General features: G+C 42.9%; 1 protein-coding gene across 4 annotated transcripts in view; it reads left to right on the top strand.

Annotated features, from left to right (window-relative positions):
- Positions 1–642: 642 nt before the first annotated feature.
- Positions 643–22,931, top strand: part of LOC139380632 (probable G-protein coupled receptor 156) — a 35,932-nt gene continuing 13,643 nt past the window's right edge. For 2 of the 4 annotated variants that reach the window (XM_071123519.1, XM_071123523.1), the window contains exons 1-2: positions 643–847; positions 15,266–15,418. In XM_071123519.1, coding sequence (XP_070979620.1) covers positions 791–847; positions 15,266–15,418 — 210 coding nt within the window. In that variant the 5' untranslated portion in view covers positions 643–790. Of the gene's footprint in view, positions 848–7,962; positions 8,259–15,265; positions 15,419–22,931 lie in introns of those variants that run through there. The other 2 variants (XM_071123520.1, XM_071123521.1) reach the window with 2 other exon arrangements.

The following is a 22,931-nucleotide window of genomic DNA, read 5'->3' as shown; positions in this document are numbered from 1 at the left end:
CAAGACCTAGTGATGTAAACATCTCCTACTCTCTCAGCCTCTCCTCTTTCATTCTCTTTCTCTCCTCTGAGCAGGCTGACTGGTTCTTTGATGGCTTTGAGGGACAGATGTTTTGTGTCATCTGTTTGCCCACTTTTTAAACAGTCTCTTAAGAGAGCTCAAAGTTCTGTCTCTGTCTGTCTGGCTCACTAACAGACAGGCTCTGTCCAGCCCTCCTCATTCAGGCCTGGGGTGGCTTACGTCAAACACCTCACTGGCCTTTTTTCCCCCCTCTTCCATCTTTCTCTTTGACACACACACACAAACTCATCACTGTGAGAAGCTGATATGCTTACAGGGTTGTGCTCTCACTATCTTCTGTATAGTAGTATGATATGTATTTGAGTTTAATGTTTATTGATATTTTCCACTGCCACGATGATTCCTTTTCCCAACAGCAGGTGTCTTGAGCCCCCTACTCTGTTACATAAGCCAGGTGTGTGTGTGTGTGTGTGTGTGTGTGTGTGTGTGTGTGTGTGTGTGTGTGTGTGTGTGTGTGTGTGTGTGTGTGTGTGTGCGTGCTGCAACCCGAGACCGAGACACACACTGAAGCGGCCATGATGAAACTGAGCCAGAGTGAATTAAACAGACAGTTGAGGAGAGGAGCCCTCTGTCACCAGTCAACACAGCTCAGGAGTTCACACTCACAGATCACAACTCAGACATTTGGAATATAGAACAGGAAGTCAAAATCTTGTACTCAAGAATTCGGAACATAACTAAGAACTAACTTCTTGACTGTCAGCAGTGAATGGAAGATAAAGACCCAAGGATACTGACCCAAGGCCAACAGAACTGCCTGCTATTGGTAAAGACTATAGTGTGTGTGTGTGGTGTATGTATGCAGGCTAATTCCATCTGATTCATGTCTGGCATTAGGTTTTTGCGCTGCCCTATAGATCATAGTATAGAGTACAATGCACAGTATGGGGGATCAGTTGCTAAAAGAACAGAGTTGTTTGAAATGGGGGATTTTGATACTATAAGCCTCTTATCACCTTCACTGGACCATTAATTCAAATCAGCTCCCCTCAACACTTCTACTTGGCTGCGTGTGCCTCCACTGATGTACATTCCAGACCTCACACATGATGAACTCCGCACATACTCACACACACGCATCGTTCAACACACGAGAGTCACACACTCCGGACCCTGACAATCGGACCTTGTCCTGGGATTAGGGGAGGGGGGACTGCTAATCGGCCTCCTTACTGCCGCTTATATGGTTTCTCTGGGGAAGGGGGGTGGTGATGGAGGCACGGAGTGAACAAGAGGGGAGGGCCATGATTGTCCACTGTTATGTAACCATGTTAGATCACCATGGTGAAGAACAAATCATAGAACAAAAACTCTGATCACACCCCTCTCTCCTCAACCCCTTTCATCTTACTTCTCTCTGCTACATTATCCTCAGCTCTTTTTCTCGTGTTGCTTCTGCCTGCAAACTTCTTGTTCTACTCCTCTCACCCATCTTTTATTTCTTCTAACATCTATTACATTACCTCTCAAACTTGCTGTCCTCATTTCTCATAACTTTTCTGCCATCACCTGTGATTACTAGATCTCTCTCAGAATCTGTTTGACTGTTAAACCCCTTTCCTCATGTGGCCAGCAGCACACGGCGAGGGAGACCTCAATTGCCCCTTTAGTAGAGACAATTCGGTTGCAGCATCAAATAAAAATATAATACCGGTAATCCAGGACCCTGGGAAATCATGGAAGGGTTTCAGTGTTCCAGAGCTGGATTTGCAGCACAGGAAATGGTTTCTGCTATGGCAGGAAATGGGCCTCAGGCATTCAAATCACAAAAACAAAAGATTTAGCCCAGAGGCAATTTATTTGTAATTTTTTTGGCCTTTGTTCCACTCATATACAGAACTTCACTGCTGGTTTACATTCACTGTAAGTAGTTATTGTGCCTTTGTTAGTTACAGAGACAGCCCAAGCACAGGGTGAACAAAGTGTCTTGAACAATGATGGTGCCCGTTAGACATAACAGTTAGCTGTTTTTTTCATGATGTATTTCGTAAAGTTTCATATCTCCAACCTTATCCTGAGGAATATGCGTTCCTCTCATCCTCGCCCTCCCCCTACCCACTCCCATCTCCCCTCCCTCCTACCCACTCCCATCCACCCTCTCCTCCTTAACTCAAGCTGTTCCAAATGCTCCGCTGTTATTTCTCGATCAAATATTTAAGCTCCTGGTAACCCAAGTTTGCGCCATCCACCTGTTTTTATGGCCAACACACTTTGAACCTGATCTTGGGGGAATCCGTAAGTGATCTCCACACAGTGACTGAAACCGAGACTACAATTCCATGGCTTTAGAGCTTCAGTAGGGACTAACGTTGTGACAGTTGATCTGAGCGTTGAGGTCAAGACGTTCTGTTTGTGCTAGGATTCGTCTACCGCATGTCCACATTTCATCATTTTGTGTCCAAATGAGGAATTGTCCACCCTTAGAAATATGTTGGATAACTTGCATTACAATGCAATGCATTACAGTAATGCAGTGAGTTGTTGAGATCATGTTGCAGATTGTGTGTTAAGTGCATCATAACCTGCAACCATATGACCGTCCATCATTAGCGGTGTTACTCTGAGACAGTACTGGTCCACTGGCATTAATGGGGTCTAAACTGTCTATGGAAACGGAGCCGATGGAGGAACGTCGCTCTCTCTACTTAGTTATACGTACTTTTGTGTGGCTGAAATTTTGAAACGCGACGCATAGGGACCATAGTCAGCTCTGTTTGTGTAGACTGTGTAGACCCCTTAAGAGTGCCATGTCATATGATTGATGGCTAGGTCAGCATGTACAGTATATAGACATTTCCCTGAAAACAGAGGTGGCAGTAAGTAGTCATTGATGTCAGGGAACAGCGCCACCTGCTGTCCCTTCAGTGGAGAGACACAGGATGATAGGAACACAGGATGTTCTGACCAGATGTCACCGGTACCACCTCCTCTTAGAGCTGACAGGGGCAGACTTTGTGATTTGTAGGCCCCATGCAGAGGCTTTTATAGTAAAGATGCAATTTAACTGTAAAAATGTATTACCTTCTAATGTGCCATGACAACAACCAGTCATTATGTTTTCAAACAAATTACTTGAAAAAGTAGGTTACCTTCGCACGCACGTTCATCCAAAATAATTCCAGAATACAAAAAGTACACTGTGCAACCGTCAACTTTCCTTCAATTCGCAAGTGACTGAAACTGTCTCACCAGAGAAAGCATTCAAGCTAGCAATATAGCTCCCCTTTATCTTACTATACGTAGCCCATGTATCTGATGCTGTCTGGCCAAAATCTTTCTTGCCAGACTCTGGTCTTTGGTCTGATGAGGCCAAATGTGAGATTTTTGGTTCCAACCGCTGTGTCTTTGTGAGACACAGAGTAGGTGAACTGATGATCTCCGCATGTGTGGTTCCCACTGTGAAGCATGGAGGAGGTGTGATGGTGTGGAGATGCTTTGCTGGTGACACTGTCAGTGATATATTTAGAATTCAAGGCACCATTAACCAGCATGGCTACCACAGCATTCTACAGCAAAATGCCATCCCACCTGGTTAGTGGGACTATCATTTGTTTTTCAACAGGACAATGACCCAGAACACACCTCCAGGAATGAGACTGATGGTGCTGCTTCAGATGACCTGGCTTCCACAATCACCTGACCTCAACCCAATTGAGATGGTTTGAGATGATTTGGTCTGCAGAGTGAAGGAAAAGCAGCCAACAATTGCTCAGCATATGCGGGAACTCCTTCAAGACTATTGGAAAAGCATTCCTCATGAAGCTGGTTGAGAGAATGCCAAGAGTGTGCAAAGCTGTCATCAAGGCAAAGGGTGCCTACTTTCAAGAATCAAAAATATAAAATATAGTTAGATTTGTTTAACACTTTTTTGGTTACTACATGATACCATATGTGTTATTTCATAGTTTTGATAGTTCTACAATGTAGAAAATAGTACAAAAAAATAAAGAAAACCCTGGAAGGAGTAGGTGTGTCAACTTTTGACTGGTACTGTATATAAAATAAAACATTTAATTTGGCCTTACTTCTATTACCCCATAAAAACGGATTGAATAACAGATTCAGACATGGAAAAACTCAAATGTAATCAAATGAAAATATGTTTTGAAGTGTCTGTCCTATATTTGAGAGATATAAGAAAGCTCAGAAAAAAAGTAACATGTATTTTTTCAGTGGAATTAATTACCTGTATACCTTTTTTCGGACTGGTACCTTCAGACGAGTCCCGTGACACTCGTAGAGCAATTTCCTCTTCTGCCTAATGGTAAGTCCACCAGTGAGAGCCGGGTTCACACACACACGCACACACATACTTTCAGTTTGAATAGGCCCGATGCTCCCTCTGATAGCTGGGATCAGCCCTAGGCTAGCAATAGTTTCCAGACCTCCTGATAACGACCACAACAGCCACTGGGAAAACAATCTATGCGATGACTCAATGTGGAAAATGGATTGGATTTACAAAAAGTCCTCAATTTAAGGGCATTTAGTATTTTTTTCACCCAACTTTTGAGAGAGAGAGAGTTCCTCTGTCCAGTGTCTGTGTTATTTTGCCAAACTTAATCTTTTATTTTTATTGGCCAGTCTGAGATATGTTTGTTCTTTGCAACTGCCTAGAAGGCCAGCATTCCAGTCGCCTCTTCACTGTTGACGTTAAGACTGGTGTTTTGCGCATACTATTTAATGAAGCTGCCAGTTGAGGACTTGTGAGGCGTCTGTTTCTCAAACTAGACACTGACCTCTTGCTCAGTTGTTCACCGGGGCCTCCCACTCTTCTTTCTATTCTGGTTAAAGCCAGTTTGTGCTGTTCTGTGAAGGGAGTAGTACACAGCGTTGTATGAGATCTTCAGTTTCTTGGCAATTTCTTGCATAGAATAGCCTTCATTTCTCAGAACAATAAGAGACTGACGAGTTTCAGAAGAAAGTTATTTGTTTCTGGGCATTTTGAGCATGTAATCGAACCCACAAACATTAACAATGTCTACATTGTATTCCTATTCAATTTGATGTTATTTTAATGGACCCCAAACTTTGGAACGTTAGTGTAAATGTCAACCCTGTGACACTCATCTTTTCACATTGCACCCAATGCATTTGTGACACTCATCTTTTCCCATTGAATGCAATGTATTGACATAAACATCAACCTTGTGACATTCATCTTTCCCATTGTCTGCAATGTATTGAAAAAATGTTAAACCTTGTGACACTCATTTTTTCCCAATTGACTGCAATGTACTGAGAAACAACTTCAACTCTGAAAATCTCATATTTTCCCATTGATTGCAATGTATTGAGAAAAACGTAAACTCTGTGACACTCATCTTTTCCATTGACTGCAATATACTGAAGGAAAGGTCATTATTCTGACACTCATTTTTTCACATTTACTGCAATGTGTTGAGAAAAACATCAAGCCTGTGACACTCACCTTTTCCCATTGACTGCAATGTATCGGCTACTGTGACATTTGACCTTTTTTTGCAAAAGTGTGCCTGCATGATGTTTTCAGGCTGATAATGGGCTGGCCACAAGTGTTGAAATGGGTGGAGATCTGGTGACTGAGAGGCCATGGCGTATGGTTTACATTGTTTTCATGCTCATCAAACCATTCAGTGACCACTTGTGCCCTGTGGATGGGGGCATTGTCATTCTATGGGGGCATAGCCATGGTAGCCAAAATAGTGCTAATAGGGTTATGTGATAAATTAACTCAGGAACCACACCTGTGTGGAAGTAGCTGCTTTCAATATACTTTGTATCCCTCATTTACTCAAGTGTTTCCATTATTTAGGCAGTTACATGTACTTGTACACCTTATATGAATATACCCTCTCTCAACTCTGACTCTCCCCCTAAACATAGCTGTCACTAACTTACCTGTGACACTCCCTTGTCAGGAATGAACTCGCGTGCAGGCTCACACCGTAAATCCCCGTGACGTTATAATAACACCTTTACGCCTCGCGAGGCTGATGGAACAAGCGCTGAAATATTTACATGGGGTCCGGCTGCAGAGCGAGCTGGAGAGGAGAGAAACGTTTTACTGGAGCTTTGTTCTCTATTTTTAAAATATTTTACAGTCATTTGCAAATGTGTCATCCCTTTACAGTAGGTCTAGGCCTACAAGCAAAATCGCCATCCCCCTCTTCATATATTTCAAGCTCCCCCGTAATGGAGTGATATTGTTGAAAACACTTCTGTTTCTTTCCACTGTACTATGGGGTATACCAATATTATTTATTTTCACAGTAAGAGGACGCGCCCGAGCCTCTCTCCTGTGCAACCCTATCCCACGCGCCACCCAGTCCCCTGTGACTGTTCAATGTCACCTGCAGCCCAAAGCGCAACAATGGTGAGCTCATATGTTTAGGACAAATAGCGTGAGGCGCAGTGGTTATACCATGGAACTCCCAATCAGATGACAGAGAAAATCATATATTGTCATTTAACACATGAAAGCAAACTGTAAAGGCAACACAGCAATAATCATACATTTTCTTAAATAACCATTCATAACCACCCACTTTGATAATGTCAATAGGAGACTTTGGCAATTTCTATATCTGTTAATTGGTGTATTGACTGGGAATTTGTCTTCAAATGTTGATATTTGTGTTGACAACCAAACACAATTCAATATCACTAAATATCATTACTTTTGAAATCAACCAGAGCTTGAAAACCTAGGCCTATTTTATGATTTATTTTTTGTTTAATTCTGTGTTGAATTGAAACAATAGCTGATGACTTTGCAAATGCTATATTTACATTTTAGTCATTTAGCAGACACTCTTATCCAGAGCAACTAGGCTTAAGAGCCTTACTGAAGGGCACCTTGTACGTATTCAACATATGTTATCCAAGGTTTGTCCTTGGTGTTCTCTCTCTGCAAAACAATGTGTGCCCGGAAGTACAGGAAGGCCAGGAAAATTGTTAAAGACTCCAGCCACCCAAGCCATAGACTGTTTTCTCTGCTTCCACAAGGAAAGCGGTACTGGAGCAAGTCTGACATCAACAGGCTCCTGAACAGCTTCTATCCCCAATCCTGAACAGCTTCTATCCCCTAGCCATAAGATTGCTAAATAGCTAATAAAATGGCTACACGGACTATCTGCATTGACCCTTCTATTTGAATTTTTACACTGTCTCTATGAACACTTACACACTCGCTCTATTCACACTCCCCTTACAGAAAAAACACATAATTTCACATGTGTAGTTTCATGTTATCACATGTTGCTTTACATGTTGTCACATGTTATCACATTAACTTCAAATAAGATCACATGTGATCACATGACAACATGTGTTTTTGGAACACTACATGTGATCACGTTAAATTCATGTGGTTTTTTCATAAGGGTCTACACACTCACTCAAACTTACACACACAAACTTACACACACACACACACACACACACACACACACACACACACACACACACACACACACACACACACACACACACACACACACAATAATTTTATAAGCTGCTGCTGCTCCTTTTAACCTGATGCCAAGTCACTTTAGCCCTATACATATTTAATCCTATCATTCCAGTATCCCAGCATATTGTAAATGTGGTATTGGCACTGACACTGTATATACTGTACTTTACTTACTGTACTTTTTCTTGTTCTTATTTATATTTCTCGTGTATTTTTGTTCTTCTTTACTTTTTACAATTTTTTTTATAGTAGTACTGATATTGATTACTGCATTGTTAGGAAAGAGCAAGCAAGAAAGGCATTTCACTGTATTTGTGCACGTGACAACAAAAGCCTGAAACTTCCGCAGCGCGCTACCCGCTAATTAATTACAGCGAAACACACACACACACACACACACACACACATTTCCCTCAATCTCCCACTCTATCTACCCTGCTCATGAAAACTTGTTGCAGACTATACTTTTTCTCCCTGACACCAGGCAACATTTTGGGATAGGCATACTTTGGACAGTTCTCAGTTGTCATAAAAAGGATTATTTTTCTTCTGGTTGGATTTTTGGAAGGGTTTTACTATAGGTCCCAGTCGTGGAGTTAACTTTCCGGGACAGTTTGTTTCACTTCGTGAGACTCCAGCGATGGTGCGAGGACAGCGGCTAGGCGGAGGGACTCTCCACGCACCCCTCTGACATCCCTCACCGGTTATTTAGGGACTCCGTCAGGTTGGTCTGCTGCTGTGTTTCGTCGCTTCTCAGATACCTCTGTTCATATGATTGATGCGGTATTATCGTGAGGAGGAATCATAGCCCTTTAACGCCGAAATTAGCTGCTATTCTGAGGATGCTATTTATGAGGATCGTGCTATTGCTATTTCAAAATACCGATACAGATGTGTTAATACAATAACGATTGATTAAGATGTGCGTTAAAATGACATACTTTGAAAATTAAAAGTGATTTTAAATGTTTTTCATGATAACCTATGATAAACCAGTGCATGTGAAATAAAATAGACACTGCCATTCATTGAGTTAGCAGGCCTTTGAGAGTGAAAGTTAGGACTTGAACCCTGTAGGTTAAGTTCAATTTGATCTTTTGATTCATTGTTTTTAGTTGAGCTTTACATATGTTTTGGCAAGAAAGACAAAGCAGTCAGTTTGAAAACATGCTGATGTTCAAGCAGTTTAAACTACAACACATTTAGGCTTTTATTTAAAGTTTAATAGGGGAGACAAGGGATGAATGTAACACAAGACAGCTGTAACACTTTCAATATCTCCAAGCAGAAACAAGCTAGAGTGAGGTAACTCACTCTGCACATGCATGTCAATAAGGAAAGTTATAAACCAATGTAGGAAAATAACAATTGGCAAAAATCTCATAGAAGAGAAAGTTATAGGGATAGTTCTTAAGAGCCTCATATGGAGTGTGAACCATGTGGCTAGTATACTATGTCTAGCCACTGGCTTGAGGCAAGGGCAAGCTATGCCAATAACTGCATTCTTACACTTGATTTGAGCATCTTAGAATAAATTGCTAAACGGATTACAGTGTGAGGTGGAATGTTTCAATATTGCTCCTGCAGAACACTGGTCGTGCTTTGTCCAGCCTTGCTGACCGCTTGCAGTTCACCCGCTGCTCCCCACGCCACCCCTCTAATCTTAAAAGGGAAAGAGGGGATTGGGCCAGGCAAACTGACAGGGACAATGAATGGATTAAAACAATTGAATGTGGTACTGGGTGGACAACAGGAGGGTCAAAGCCACAGGGTTACACCTATCCATGACAATCCTACTGGTAATTGGTCCCTGACTGATCTTGATACCACATAATCTCTCAGGTGAACAACGGAGTAGATAGTGAGGCCTAGTGAGGCCACAAGTGAAAGTTGTCAGAAAATAGGCTAACTATAAGCTTTTACAGTACAGTTGTCTTCTCCGCCTAAGGGCACAGGTAGCTCAGGAATTACTTGTGGTTAAGGCCACATGAGTTTAGAGGACACATGTAGAGACAAACACACATTATAACCATCATGCACTGTCAAAATATGTCCGTCAACATGCTGCCGGGGCCGGGAACACGCCTCATGCTCGGTGCTCACGCTGACCCCTGTGGCTAAGTGTTGACTGACCTTTGTTGGCACACGTTTCAATGTGGTTGAAACCGGTGGAGAGGATTTTGAAAAAACTGCATAGAAGCCTTTCTAGTCCGGTTGTGCCTGCAGGAATCCATAAAGCTGTGATCTAAACTGGGACAATTACGAAAGGATACGAGGAAGGAAACAGACATTTCCCAGACCCCCAGAAAAGAAACGGAAGAAGTCATTGTTCATTTTGACAAGACAATTACAACTTGTGTCATCCTAACAGGCCTACGTACAACTTAATTAAATAGCTATTACTGAAGATTTTCTCCAGAAAATATACATATGCTCTTTGATATAAGGTTTGTAGGCCTGCAGGCTTCAGTAGCATTATAGTAACTTGTGTCTTAAACTGGTAGCTTCTCAGAGTTGTTGACTAGCGAGGAAGCATCTAAATGCTGATCATCCTTGTTCTACTCAATAACTTATTTAACCACTGAGATTGAAAAACAAAGACCTATGATTAAGACCAATCAAAGGCACACCGTAGTGAAAGTGCTCTGTCATCAGCCTGCGACTACTGATACTGTGAGATGGTTACAGCCCTGGGCATATCTTAGTCAACCCACAGACAGTGACATGGTGTGACACACACACACACACACACACACACACACACACACACACACACACACACACACACACACACACACACACACACACACACACACACACATACACACACACACACACACACACACACACACACACACACACAAACATACAGTACTACACACACACACACACACACACACACACACACACACACACACACACACACACACACACACACACACACACACACACACACACACACACACACACACACACACACACACACGTAAGCTCTCTATACACAAAATATGACAGACAGATGGACGTACATATACATGTAGCTCATGAGTCAGTGTGGTTGTTAAAATGGTAACGTAGAAGACAGATCGAAACATTGTATGATGTCATGGTCGATTGTACATAATTATATCAGCGACATGTCTGTGCAACTCATTGCCTAACGACTCAAACAGAACTCAAACAGAGTTCGCTACATACTTCAGTCTGAGACTGCCATCATTGAAGTAATTTGTGGTGATGTCAAAATGAGGGGTGTTGTACAAAACAAAGTCATCAGCGATTGGATCATCTCTAACCAATCAGAGTATCAAAGCCAATGACACATTTTCAAAAAACACCGCTTTACCCACATGTGTTCTGGCTAGGCCCAGCCCACAGGTTTATGGAACCAATCAGACGGTCTAAAATGGATTTTCATTCTAGTAATCGTCAGGGAGGTACTCAGATCCAGACTCATTGTGGAGAAGAAACTAACGGACGTGTGTCTGTTGTGTAGCGTTTGGCCGGAGCAAGGAGTTTGGGTAGCCAGGCAATGCAACCCAGATGCAACCTCTTAAAAATGCACAATATAAACCTATAGTGCTTCTAGGTGCTGTACATTGTGATTTATGAATGTATTTGTTGTTTATTTGTCAGGGACTAGACAGATCACTTATATGCAGAACCACTGACTTACACTGTAATTACCTGTCAAGGTCATTAACATTTGTGGTTTCCAGGCAGGTCACAAAAGCTCTGATCAACTCAACATTCTATGCAATACCTATAATCTCACTCAGATTGTCAACAGTGTAACTATGTTGAATATAAAATATCCTCTGAAATCCTCTTTGATTGATTTGATCTTAACCAATACTCCTCATCATTTTAATGCTTCTGGTATTTTTGCAAATGACATAAGTGATCACTGTGCTATTGTCTGTGTGAGAGATGGTAAAAATCCTAAGAAATCTCACCGTGTCATTACGAAAAGAAACTGGAAGCGGTTTGATATTCAAGGTTTTTTACATGATGTATCTAGCATTGAATGGAATAGAATGGAATTAATCCCTGATGTTGAACTAGCCTTTTCTTACTTCCACAACGCATTCTAGGATGTATGCAATAGGCATGCCCCTTTTTAAAAAAAATCAGGATTAAGGGCAGAGAGAACCCTTGGTTTACTAAGGAACTTACAAAAATCATAAGGGAACAAAATGCTATGTAAAGCAAGAGGGACTGGTTTGGCAGATGATTGGATGGCTGTTAAAACGTCTTTGAAATATGGGTGTGGCTATGATCCGTAAATTGAAAGCAGACCGCTGCTTGAAATCTGCTTCACCCTAATTTAAATAATCCATCCAAAATCTGGCAAGTAGTGAAAGGTTTGGAGTGCAAAAAAGATACACAGCTTCCCAAACAATTGTTGGTAGACACACAGATTGTAACTGAGAGAACCTTCATTCTGAAAGCCTTGAATCAGCATTTTTTTTAGATGCAGGCAGTTTATTTGAACAGGTCAAAGGTATAATTGACCCCCCAATGAATTTACCTGACACCCATGTGCACTCCTTCACCAGGTTCTCCTTTTCATCCTTCTCTGTTTCAGAAGTGTGTAAAGCCCTGAAAGAAATTGATAGGAAAAAATCCTCTTGCCCTGATGAACTAGACCTCGCTTCCTACACCTAGCTGCAGACATTATTGCTCCCCCTTAACATGTATTTTTAACCTCGCGCTTGATGTTAAGGAAATTCCCAAGTTATGGAAATCTGCTTTTATACTGCCTCTCCTGAAAGGTGGAGATCCTTCGCTACTTGACAACTATTGGCCCATATCAAAATTATCTGTACTGTCTAAGGTACTGCAGTCCTTTAGTTAGTAGGCAGCTAAAGGCCTACTTCCAAAAAACAACATCTTAAATGGAATGCAATCAAGTTTTAGGTCTGGCCACAGTACTGTTTCAGCAACATTGAAGGTTTTAAATGACATCCACTGTGCTCTTGATAAGAAGTTACATTTTGTGTCTGTCTTTATTGATTTGTCCAAGGCTTTTGGCACTGTGGACCATGCTGTGTTAGTGCAAAGGTTAAAATGTTGTGGAACTACTGGTCATGCTCTAGATTGGTTTATAAATTACCTATCAAATCGTTCACAATGTGTAATGGTGGATGGTTGTAAATCTGAGTCTATAGAGGTGTGCTCAGGTGTTCCGCAAGGTTCTATTTTGGGCCCACTGTTGTTCATTTTGTATATCAACAACATTGGGGATCTTATTGAAACAGTAGATGTTCATTTTTATGCAGATGATACTGTTCTTTATTCAAGTGGTAGTAGTTTATCTTTAGCTTTTTCAAATGCCAGGCATGTTACTAATCATGTCATTGCTACATTGGCTGGACATACTATAGAGCAAGTTAAAGTGTACAAATATTTGGGTGTGTGGGTTGATGGTAAGCTGAGCTTCACTGTGCATGTAGAGAACTTGATAAGGAAGCTCAAGCTGAGAATAGGTTTAATTTCCGGCGTAAGGCTTGTTTTTCTTTGGAGGCCGGGAAGGAGCTGGTACGATGTACATTACTGGCGCTTTTAGATTGTAGCGATGTTATATATATGCAGGCCTCAACCACTACCCTGAGAGCACTTGATTCAGTGTATCATGCAGCCCTCAGGTTCATTACAAATCAAAATCATCTAACACATCATTGTGATCTCTACAGCGCTGTTGGCTGGTCGTCATTGACCTTGCGTAGGCTTAAACACTGGTATACACTGATTTATAAGGCCATATTGGGGAACATTCTTTTTTAGTCAGGTCGGTAAATAAATATCAGTTACGGTCCCATTCTCATTTGCTTCTAACAGTACCAAAAATTAGAACAGGTCATGGTAGAAATAGTTTTAGTTACTTAGCTCCTTGGTCCTGGAATTCTCTCCTGAACATTTTTAAATTTGATGATCTAGTTTCGTTGGTGTAGTTTAAACATGTATATATCATAGAAGATTGTTATTGTCTTTAGGACAGCTGTTTTTAGTCAAGACTTTAGTGTTTTTTACGTAAAATGTTTTTTTTTGTACTGTATGTGTGTTTATAGTTTTGTTTAATGTTGTGTTAGTGTATGTAAGTTGTTTTGTCTGAAACGTTGTTCCCCCTGCTGCTATTGTACCAGGTCTCTCTTGGAAAAGAGATGTTATCTCAATGAGAAAAACCTGTATGAAAAAATTAAAATAAAAACAAAGAACATTATGATATTACCGTGAAACTAGTACAAAATAAATACACTCAATATACTCCCTAACTTTAATAATAACCTTAACTGTAAACCTAACCTCTTACCCTAACCCTAATTATAACCCTAACTGTAAACCTAACCTCTTACCCTAACCCTAATTATAACCCTAACTGTAAACCTAACCTCTTACCCTAACCCTAATTATAACCCTAACTGTAAACCTAACCTCTTACCCTAACCCTAATAATAACCCTAACTGTAAACCTAACCTCTTACCCTAACCCTAATAATAACCCTAACTGTAAACCTAACCTCTTACCCTAACCCTAATTATAACCCTAACTGTAAACCTAACCTCTTACCCTAACCCTAATTATAACCCTAACTGTAAACCTAACCTCTTACCCTAACCCTAATAATAACCCTAACTGTAAACCTAACCTCTTACCCTAACCCTAATTATAACCCTAACTGTAAACCTAACCTCTTACCCTAACCCTAATAATAACCCTAACTGTAAACCTAACCTCTTACCCTAACCCTAATTATAACCCTAACTGTAAACCTAACCTCTTACCCTAACCCTAATTATAACCCTAAACTTTAAATATTCTTTGTGCTCATGGAGATGCCGGAAATGTCCCCACGAGGGAGACTTTTTCTTGTTTTACTATCTTTGTGGGGACTTGGGGGATTTTAGGTTCCCACAAGCATAGAAGAACCAACCAACCAACCCACACACACACACACACACACACACACACACACACACACACACACACACACACACACACACACACACACACACACACACACACACACACACACACACACACACACTAAATCTAGATGATATGGTCTAAAGTGTGGTCATGTATTGTGTTGTTCAGCTCTGTGCTGTCTTGTGGAGACTGAGGACAAGCAGAAGCTTGCAAGCTTCCTCTCAAATTGGCCAGATCCTGCACTCTTTTAGGTTTGGTCAGACCTCGCTGTAGCCTTCTAAGCATTGTCTTTCCCTGTAGCTTTCTTGCAGTTTCTGTGGGAATTGTTTGTCCAATCTGCCCTTATTAACCTTAGTCACGAGACTGAAATAGTTGTGTCATTTTTCTGTCACACTGATATATGAATCTTATGTTTTTATATTTTCCCCACTCCAAGTTCACTGTCTGTTTTTTCATGAGCAGTGTCACAGGCCCCTGCTAAAACCACTTCTGTTCACTGGGAATATTCATAATGGCGCCACCCTGTGGTGAGTGCTGAGGAGTGATCCTGTGCTCTGTGGAGTGAATAGGAGAGACTTGGGTATAGTTGTTCTATCTAGACTTCTGCGTTCCTGTATATTGAAATAATGTGGTGTTGGTGGGAGAATGGGAATGGAGAAAGAGAGTCTGTGTGTAATAATGCACATGTAAGTGTGGTATTAAAGATATGTCTGTATTTCTCCCCTCAGTGTATGTATAAGTATCTGTAGGTAGTATTGTAGTGTGCTGAGAGTTCATGACAACTGTATCTTATTCTTCAGGATGTGTGTGTGAGGGCTGACGGTGTGGGTCCAGCCATGGAGCCAGAGTTGAACTGCAGCTCTCACTGTGACTACGGACTCTGCCTCATCCACCCTGGAGTCAATACACAGGAGGACCTGGAGATACTGCAGAGACTATGTACCCTCAGCACGGTAAAGTAAACATGCACACATGCACACACATGCACGCAGGTTCAGGGTCAGGTTTTGCATCGTCCCGCAACGAGCCATTGTTTATGGCTCGTTGTAGAAGCTTCCGTATCCTGGCGTCCTTTATCAACTTGGGGGGACCGAGTGGCACAACGGTCTAAAGCCGTGACCGGGAGTCCGATAGGGCGGCGCACAATTGGCCCAGCGTCGTCCCGGTTACGAGAGGGTTTGGCCGGGGTAGGCCGTCATTGTAATTTCTTGCCTAGTTAAATAAAGGTTAAGAAAAAATACAAAAAATAAACCTAAACTATTTGGTTTCAACAAAATAACATTTCCTGCCACCAGAGGCATATCCATTACCTCTAGGAACAATACTTACTATTCATCGGGTTGAACGTGTCCTTAAAACACGTTCTTATCCCGGACCTGCTATTTTCTACCTGCGGGCTGCAATTGTAGTCAAATCAAATCAAATTAAATCAAATCAAATCAAATTTTATTTGTCACATACACATGGTTTGCAGATGTTAATGCGAGTGTAGCGAAATGCTTGTGCTTCTAGTTCCGACAATGCAGTAATAACCAACAAGTAATCTAACTAACAATTCCAAAACTACTGTCTTGTACACAGTGTAAGGGGATAAAGAATATGTACATAAGGATATATGAATGAGTGATGGTACAGAGCAGCATAGGCAAGATACAGTAGATGGTATCGAGTACAGTATATACATATGAGATGAGTATGTAAACAAAGTGGCATAGTTAAAGTGGCTAGTGATACATGTATTACATAAGGATACAGTCGATGGTATAGAGTACAGTATATACGTATGCATATGAGATGAATAATGTAGGGTAAGTAACATTATATAAGGTAGCATTGTTTAAAGTGGCTAGTGATATATTTACATCATTTCCCATCAATTCCCATTATTAAAGTGGCTGGAGTTGAGTCAGTGTCAGTGTGTTGGCAGCAGCCACTCAATGTTAGTAGTGGTGGCTGTTTAACAGTCTGATGGCCTTGAGATAGAAGCTGTTTTTCAGTCTCTCGGTCCCAGCTTTGATGCACCTGTACTGACCTCGCCTTCTGGATGATAGCGGGGTGAACAGGCAGTGGCTCGGGTGGTTGATGTCCTTGATGATCTTTATGGCCTTCCTGTGACATCGGGTGGTGTAGGTGTCCTGGAGGGCAGGTAGTTTGCCCCCGGTGATGCGTTGTGCAGACCTCACTACCCTCTGGAGAGCCTTACGGTTGAGGGCGGAGCAGTTGCCGTACCAGGCAACTGGTATACAGCCCGCCAGGATGCTGTCACAATGCTGTCTGTGTGAGTGGACCAATTCAGTTTGTCTGTGATGTGTATGCCGAGGAACTTAAAACTTGCTACCCTCTCCACTACTGTTCCATCGATGTGGATAGGGGGGTGTTCCCTCTGCTGTTTCCTGAAGTCCACAATCATCTTCTTAGTTTTGTTGACGTTGAGTGTGAGGTTATTTTCCTGACACCACACTCTGAGGGCCCTCACCTCCTCCCTGTAGGCCGTCTCGTCGTTGTTGGTAATCAAGCCTACCACTGTTGTGTCGTCCGCAAACTTGATGATTGAGTTGGAGGCGTGCGTGGCCACGCAGTCGTGGGTGAACAGGGAGTACAGGAGAGGGCTCAGAACGCACCCTTGTGGGGCCCCAGTGTTGAGGATCAGCGGGGAGGAGATATTGTTGCCTACCCTCACCACCTGGGGGCGGCCCGTCAGGAAGTCCAGTACCCAGTTGCACAGGGCGGGGTCGAGACCCAGGGTCTCGAGCTTGATGACGAGCTTGGAGGGTACTATGGTGTTGAATGCCGAGCTATAGTCAATGAACAGCATTCTCACATAGGTATTCCTCTTGTCCAGATGGGTTAGGGCAGTGTGCAGTGTGGTTGAGATTGCATCGTCTGTGGACCTATTTGGGCGGTAAGCAAATTGGAGTGGGTCTAGGGTGTCAGGTAGGGTGGAGGTGATATGGTCCTTGACTAGTCTCTCAAAGCACTTCATGATGACGGAAGTGAGTGCTACGGGGCGGTAGTCGTTTAGCTCAGTTACCTTAGCTTTCTTGGGAACAGGAACAATGGTGGCCCTCTTGAAGCATGTGGGAACAGCAGACTGGTATAGGGATTGATTGAATATGCTCGTAAACACACCGGCCAGCTGGTCTGCGCATGCTCTGAGGGCGCGGCTGGGGATGCCGTCTGGGCCTGCAGCCTTGCGAGGGTTAACACGTTTAAATGTCTTACTCACCTCGGCTGCAGTGAAGGAGAGACCGCATGTTTTAGTTGCAGGCCGTGTCAGTGGCACTGTATTGTCCTCAAAGCGGGCAAAACAGTTATTTAGTCTGCCTGGGAGCAGGACATCCTGGTCCGTGACTGGGCTGGATTTCTTCCTGTAGTCCGTGATTGACTGTAGACCCTGCCACATGCCTCTTGTGTCTGAGCCGTTGAATTGAGATTCTACTTTGTCTCTGTACTGACGCTTAGCTTGTTTGATAGCCTTGCGGAGGGAATAGCTGCACTGTTTGTATTCGGTCATGTTACCAGACACCTTGCCCTGATTAAAAGCAGTGGTTCGCGCTTTCAGTTTCACGCGAATGCTGCTATCAATCCACGGTTTCTGGTTAGGGAATGTTTTAATCGTTGCTATGGGAACGACATCTTCAACGCACGTTCTAATGAACTCGCACACCGAATCAGCGTATTCGTCAATGTTGTTGTCTGACGCAATACGAAACATGTCCCAGTCCACGTGATGGAAGCAGTCTTGGAGTGTGGAGTCAGCTTGGTCGGACCAGCGTTGGACAGACCTCAGCGTGGGAGCCTCTTGTTTTAGTTTCTGTCTGTAGGCAGGGATCAACAAAATGGAGTCGTGGTCAGCTTTTCCGAAAGGGGGGCGGGGCAGGGCCTTATACGCGTCGCGGAAGTTAGAGTAACAATGATCCAAGGTCTTTCCACCCCTGGTTGCGCAATCGATATGCTGATAAAATTTAGGGAGTCTTGTTTTCAGATTAGCCTTGTTAAAATCCCCAGCTACAATGAATGCAGCCTCTGGATAAATGGTTTCCAGTTTGCAAAGAGTCAAATAAAGTTCATTCAGAGCCATCGATGTGTCTGCTTGGGGGGGGATATATACGGCTGTGATTATAATCGAAGAGAATTCTCTTGGTAGATAATGCGGTCTATATTTGATTGTGAGGAATTCTAAATCAGTTGAACAGAAGGATTTGAGTTCCTGTAGGTTTCTTTCATCACACCATGTCACGTTAGCCATAAGGCATACGCCCCCGCCCCTCTTCTTACCAGAAAGATGTTTGTTTCTGTCTGCGCGATGCGTGGAGAAACCCGTTGGCTGCACCGCCTCGGATAGCGTCTCTCCAGTGAGCCACGTTTCTGTGAAGCAAAGAACGTTACAGTCTCTGATGTCCCTCTGGAATGCTACCCTTGCTCGGATTTCATCAACCTTGTTGTCAAGAGACTGGACATTGGCAAGAAGAATGCTAGGGAGTGGTCCATTCTAGTCCACGCAGTTACGCTAGAGTAAGCTACCACGTAATCTCTCGTATCAATCAGTAACTTTCCACACACCTAGTTCCTCTTTACCCTTCCTTGACCCCGAACATACACATTCCTTGTACATGTAAAGTAATCAATAACAGTCCCTCCTTTTTCAATAGTAGCTCCATACTGTTCAAAAGGATATAAACTTTGAAATGACTTATAAATGAACAGAAGAGAAAACAACATGATTAATATTCTCAATGGATTTGTATGTTTACACCTCCAAGACTTATGGCTTCTGACTATGTAATATTCTTCCATGGCTTAAGGCCCTGGTCTCAAACTTATAATCACACTATACACACTCTTACCCCCCACCCCCCTATCTGCCATTACACTTCCTGTTGTACAACTGATAATGAATTTCGGCTGGAGCTTGTGCCTTTCTCTCCCTTCGGGTTCCTAAGAGAGTGGAAGCAAAAGTCTTGAAATGAACAAGAAAACACAAAATATGACAAGTATTAGTAATGCGTTAAGATATGCATAATAATTTATGGCAAAAACCAAAGTTTGATAACATGACGATTTCCACTCTCCCTTAGCCTGACTCTAGACCTTTGGGATACTATTCTGCTGCTATTCTGGTCCACAAAAATGAAGGCTCTATACTCCTCCTCATGCTTATAGGCAGACTTCCACCGTCAGGCTGCAGGTTTACAGGAGGTGTTCCCACGCCATGTCATCCTCACTTTGCCCTCTATTTGCGTGCTATGTGCAGTCAACTAATATAATACTAATACAAACTCTTCCCCCTCCTGAGTCTAGTATGTACAATGAATCTCTGTGGCTAGGCAGGTGGTGTTATCGTCCCATCCCGAGTCCTGAACTCCTCACACATCTCCCGGTCTTCTTATCAGTAGGCAGTATACATTCTTGCACCTAGCCTCAGTCCACTGTACATTTTCCGGACTCATACACAAAGAGTTATTTGAGAATAAGCAACCCATTCATACTTAAGTGAATATCATGATGCAAAACATAGAGAGAATACAATAATTTAAAACAGGAAAGCTATAAGACCTGTTAAAAGGCAATAGTTCACAATCTATAGTATTAGCTCTATCATATGACTCCTATCTCACCCGTATGGAAACATTCTGTCTCAGAGACAGGCCCCCTTTGTACTTTGCCTCTGGCCACAAACACATTTGCACATAGATCAATCCATCTAACCCATAACATGTTGATCACTACTGCTAGGCCACTTATATAGTTATAAACATACTAAAACGTGCTCAAGTCAATTAGTCAGTTTCCAACAGTCCCTCATCTGGAACAGTGATCACTCCCCTCCATCCCGGCTCTCATTCGTCTGGCGTCTCTTCATTTTATTCATTGGATAGCTTTACAGTTCATCCTCCCAATGGCACTCATGTAACTCATGCCTGTCAAAGTGGATGGCCCTTGATAATGTCCCCGATTTCAATATCTGGGGAATAATCTGATTTTCCCAAGCAGACAAAGCACACAAATGTCTCACCACCAACCATTACGGTCCATTCTGTATTGTCCATTTCTGTCTTGTCCATTTTCCAACCAGTACACCAGCAACATGAGATAAGTTTTGACATGATCTCTCTCCATGCTCACTCCACGTGGACGGTCTCAGGACTCATGCTGCGCTCCAGAGAGAAAAGGCATTGATAGCTTCGACTGGATGCTGTACACCGTTTGCTGGCTCGGACTCATGTCTCAGGTAGAAGTGGTGGAGGACAGGGTCATAGTGAACACCATTGTCTCAATTTCTTCTGCCGGTTAGAGGGGGTAAGGCTCACACTGTTCTCGGTCGAATAATCCCTTCCATGCATCTAGATACGGTCTGGGGTCGCTATTGCCATAACCTTGAGAGAGGACAGACCAAAACAACAGTTTAGGGTATTTCTCATTCAGGAAATCCAGACAAACTATTCACTGCATGACTAATTATTACATTCCAAATATCCTTAATACAAATGTCTAAGACAAATGTCAATGAGAATAACAACACACTGTTGTTAACAACACACTGGCTTATACTCCCCTATCATCTTGGCGATCTCACCGCAGAGTTACAGGGTCAGAGAGTTAGAGGGGTAACCTTTAGAGAGAATTCCTGACCATACAGCAGACTCAATCTGGTGAGATTTGTGTTGAAGCAAAGACAAAAACAAAACAAACAAAACAACAGCAATACACTTCTTCATATTTACCAGCATTTACATATTATACACTGCTCAAAAAAATAAAGGGAACACTAAAATAACACATCCTAGATCTGAATGAATGAAATATTCTTATTAAATACTTTTTTCTTTACATAGTTGAATGTGCTGACAACAAAATCACACAAAAATTATCAATGGAAATCAAATTTATCAATCCCATGGAGGTCTGGATTTGGAGTCACACTCAAAATTAAAGTGGAAAACCACACTACAGGCTGATCCAACTTTAATGTAATGTCCTTAAAACAAGTCAAAATGAGGCTCAGTAGTGCCTGTATCAGTAGTGCCTGGCTCCACATGCCTGTATGACCTCCCTACAATGCCTGGGCATGCTCCTGATGAGGTGGCGGATGATCTCCTGAGGGATCTCCTCCCAGACCTGGACTGAAGCATCCGCCAACTCCTGGACAGTCTGTGGTGCAACGTGGCGTTGGTGGATGGAGCGAGACATAATGTCCCAGATGTGCTCAATTGGATTCAGGTCTGGGGAACGGACGGGCCAGTCCATAGCATCAATGCCTTCCTCTTGCAGGAACTGCTGACACACTCCAGCCACATGAGGTGTAACATTGTCTTGCATTAGGAGGAACCCAGGGCCAACTGCACCAGCATATGGTCGCACAAGGGGTCTGAGGATCTCATCTCGGTATCTAATGGCAGTCAGGCTACCTCTGGCGAGCACATGGAGGGCTGTGCGGCCCCCCAATGCAATGCCACCACACACCATGACTGACCCACCGCCAAACCGGTCATGCTGGAGGATGTTGCAGGCAGCAGAACGTTCTCCACGGCGTCTCCAGACTCTGTCACGTCTGTCACATGTGCTCAGTGTGAACCTGCTTTCATCTGTGAAGAGCACAGGGCGCCAGTGGCGAATTTGCCAATCTTGGTGTTCTCTGGCAAATGGCAAACGTCCTGCACGGTGTTGGGCTGTAAGCACAACCCCCATCCGTGTACGTCGGGCCCTCATACCACCTTCATGGAGTCTGTTTCTGACCATTTGAGCAGACACATGCACATTTGTGGCCTGCTGGAGGTCATTTTGCAGGGCTCTGGCAGTGCTCCTCCTGCTCCTCCTCGCACAAAGCCAGAGGTAGCGGTCCTGCTGTTGGGTTGTTGCCCTCCTACGGCCTCCTCCACGTCTCCTGATGTACTGGCCTGTCTCCTGGTAGCGCCTCCATGCTCTGGACACTACGCTGACAGACACAGCAAACCTTCTTGCCACAGCTCGCATTGATGTGCCATCCTGGATGAGCTGCACTACCTGAGCCACTTGTGTGGGTTGTAGACTCCATCTCATTCTACCACTAAAGTGAAAGCACCGCCAGCATTCAAAAGTGACCAAAACATCAGCCAGGAAGCATAGGAACTGAGAAGTGGTCTGTGGTCACCACCTGCAGAACCACTCCTTTATTGGGGGTGTCTTGCTAATTGCCTATAATTTCCACCTGTTGTCTATTCCATTTGCTCAACAGCATGTGAAATGTATTGTCAATCAGTGTTGCTTCCTAAGTGGACAGTTTGATTTCACAGAAGTGTGATTGACTTGGAGTTACATTGTGTTGTTTAAGTGTTCCCTTTATTTTTTTGAGCAGTGTACTTAAATCTCAGGGTGATCACGCCTCACCAGAAAGTCAGAACAGAGGTCATTAAGTGAGTCTGTTTTTTCCCTGTATTTCAGACTAATTATATAATATATATAAAGTTAAAACATTCTGTGTACCGG

The sequence above is a fragment of the Oncorhynchus clarkii genome, chromosome 22 (genome assembly GCF_045791955.1).
Source record: "Oncorhynchus clarkii lewisi isolate Uvic-CL-2024 chromosome 22, UVic_Ocla_1.0, whole genome shotgun sequence".
NCBI lineage: Eukaryota > Metazoa > Chordata > Actinopteri > Salmoniformes > Salmonidae > Oncorhynchus > Oncorhynchus clarkii.
The sequence above is the reverse complement of the archived record's forward strand: the minus strand, read 5'-3'. Positions and strand labels throughout refer to the sequence as shown.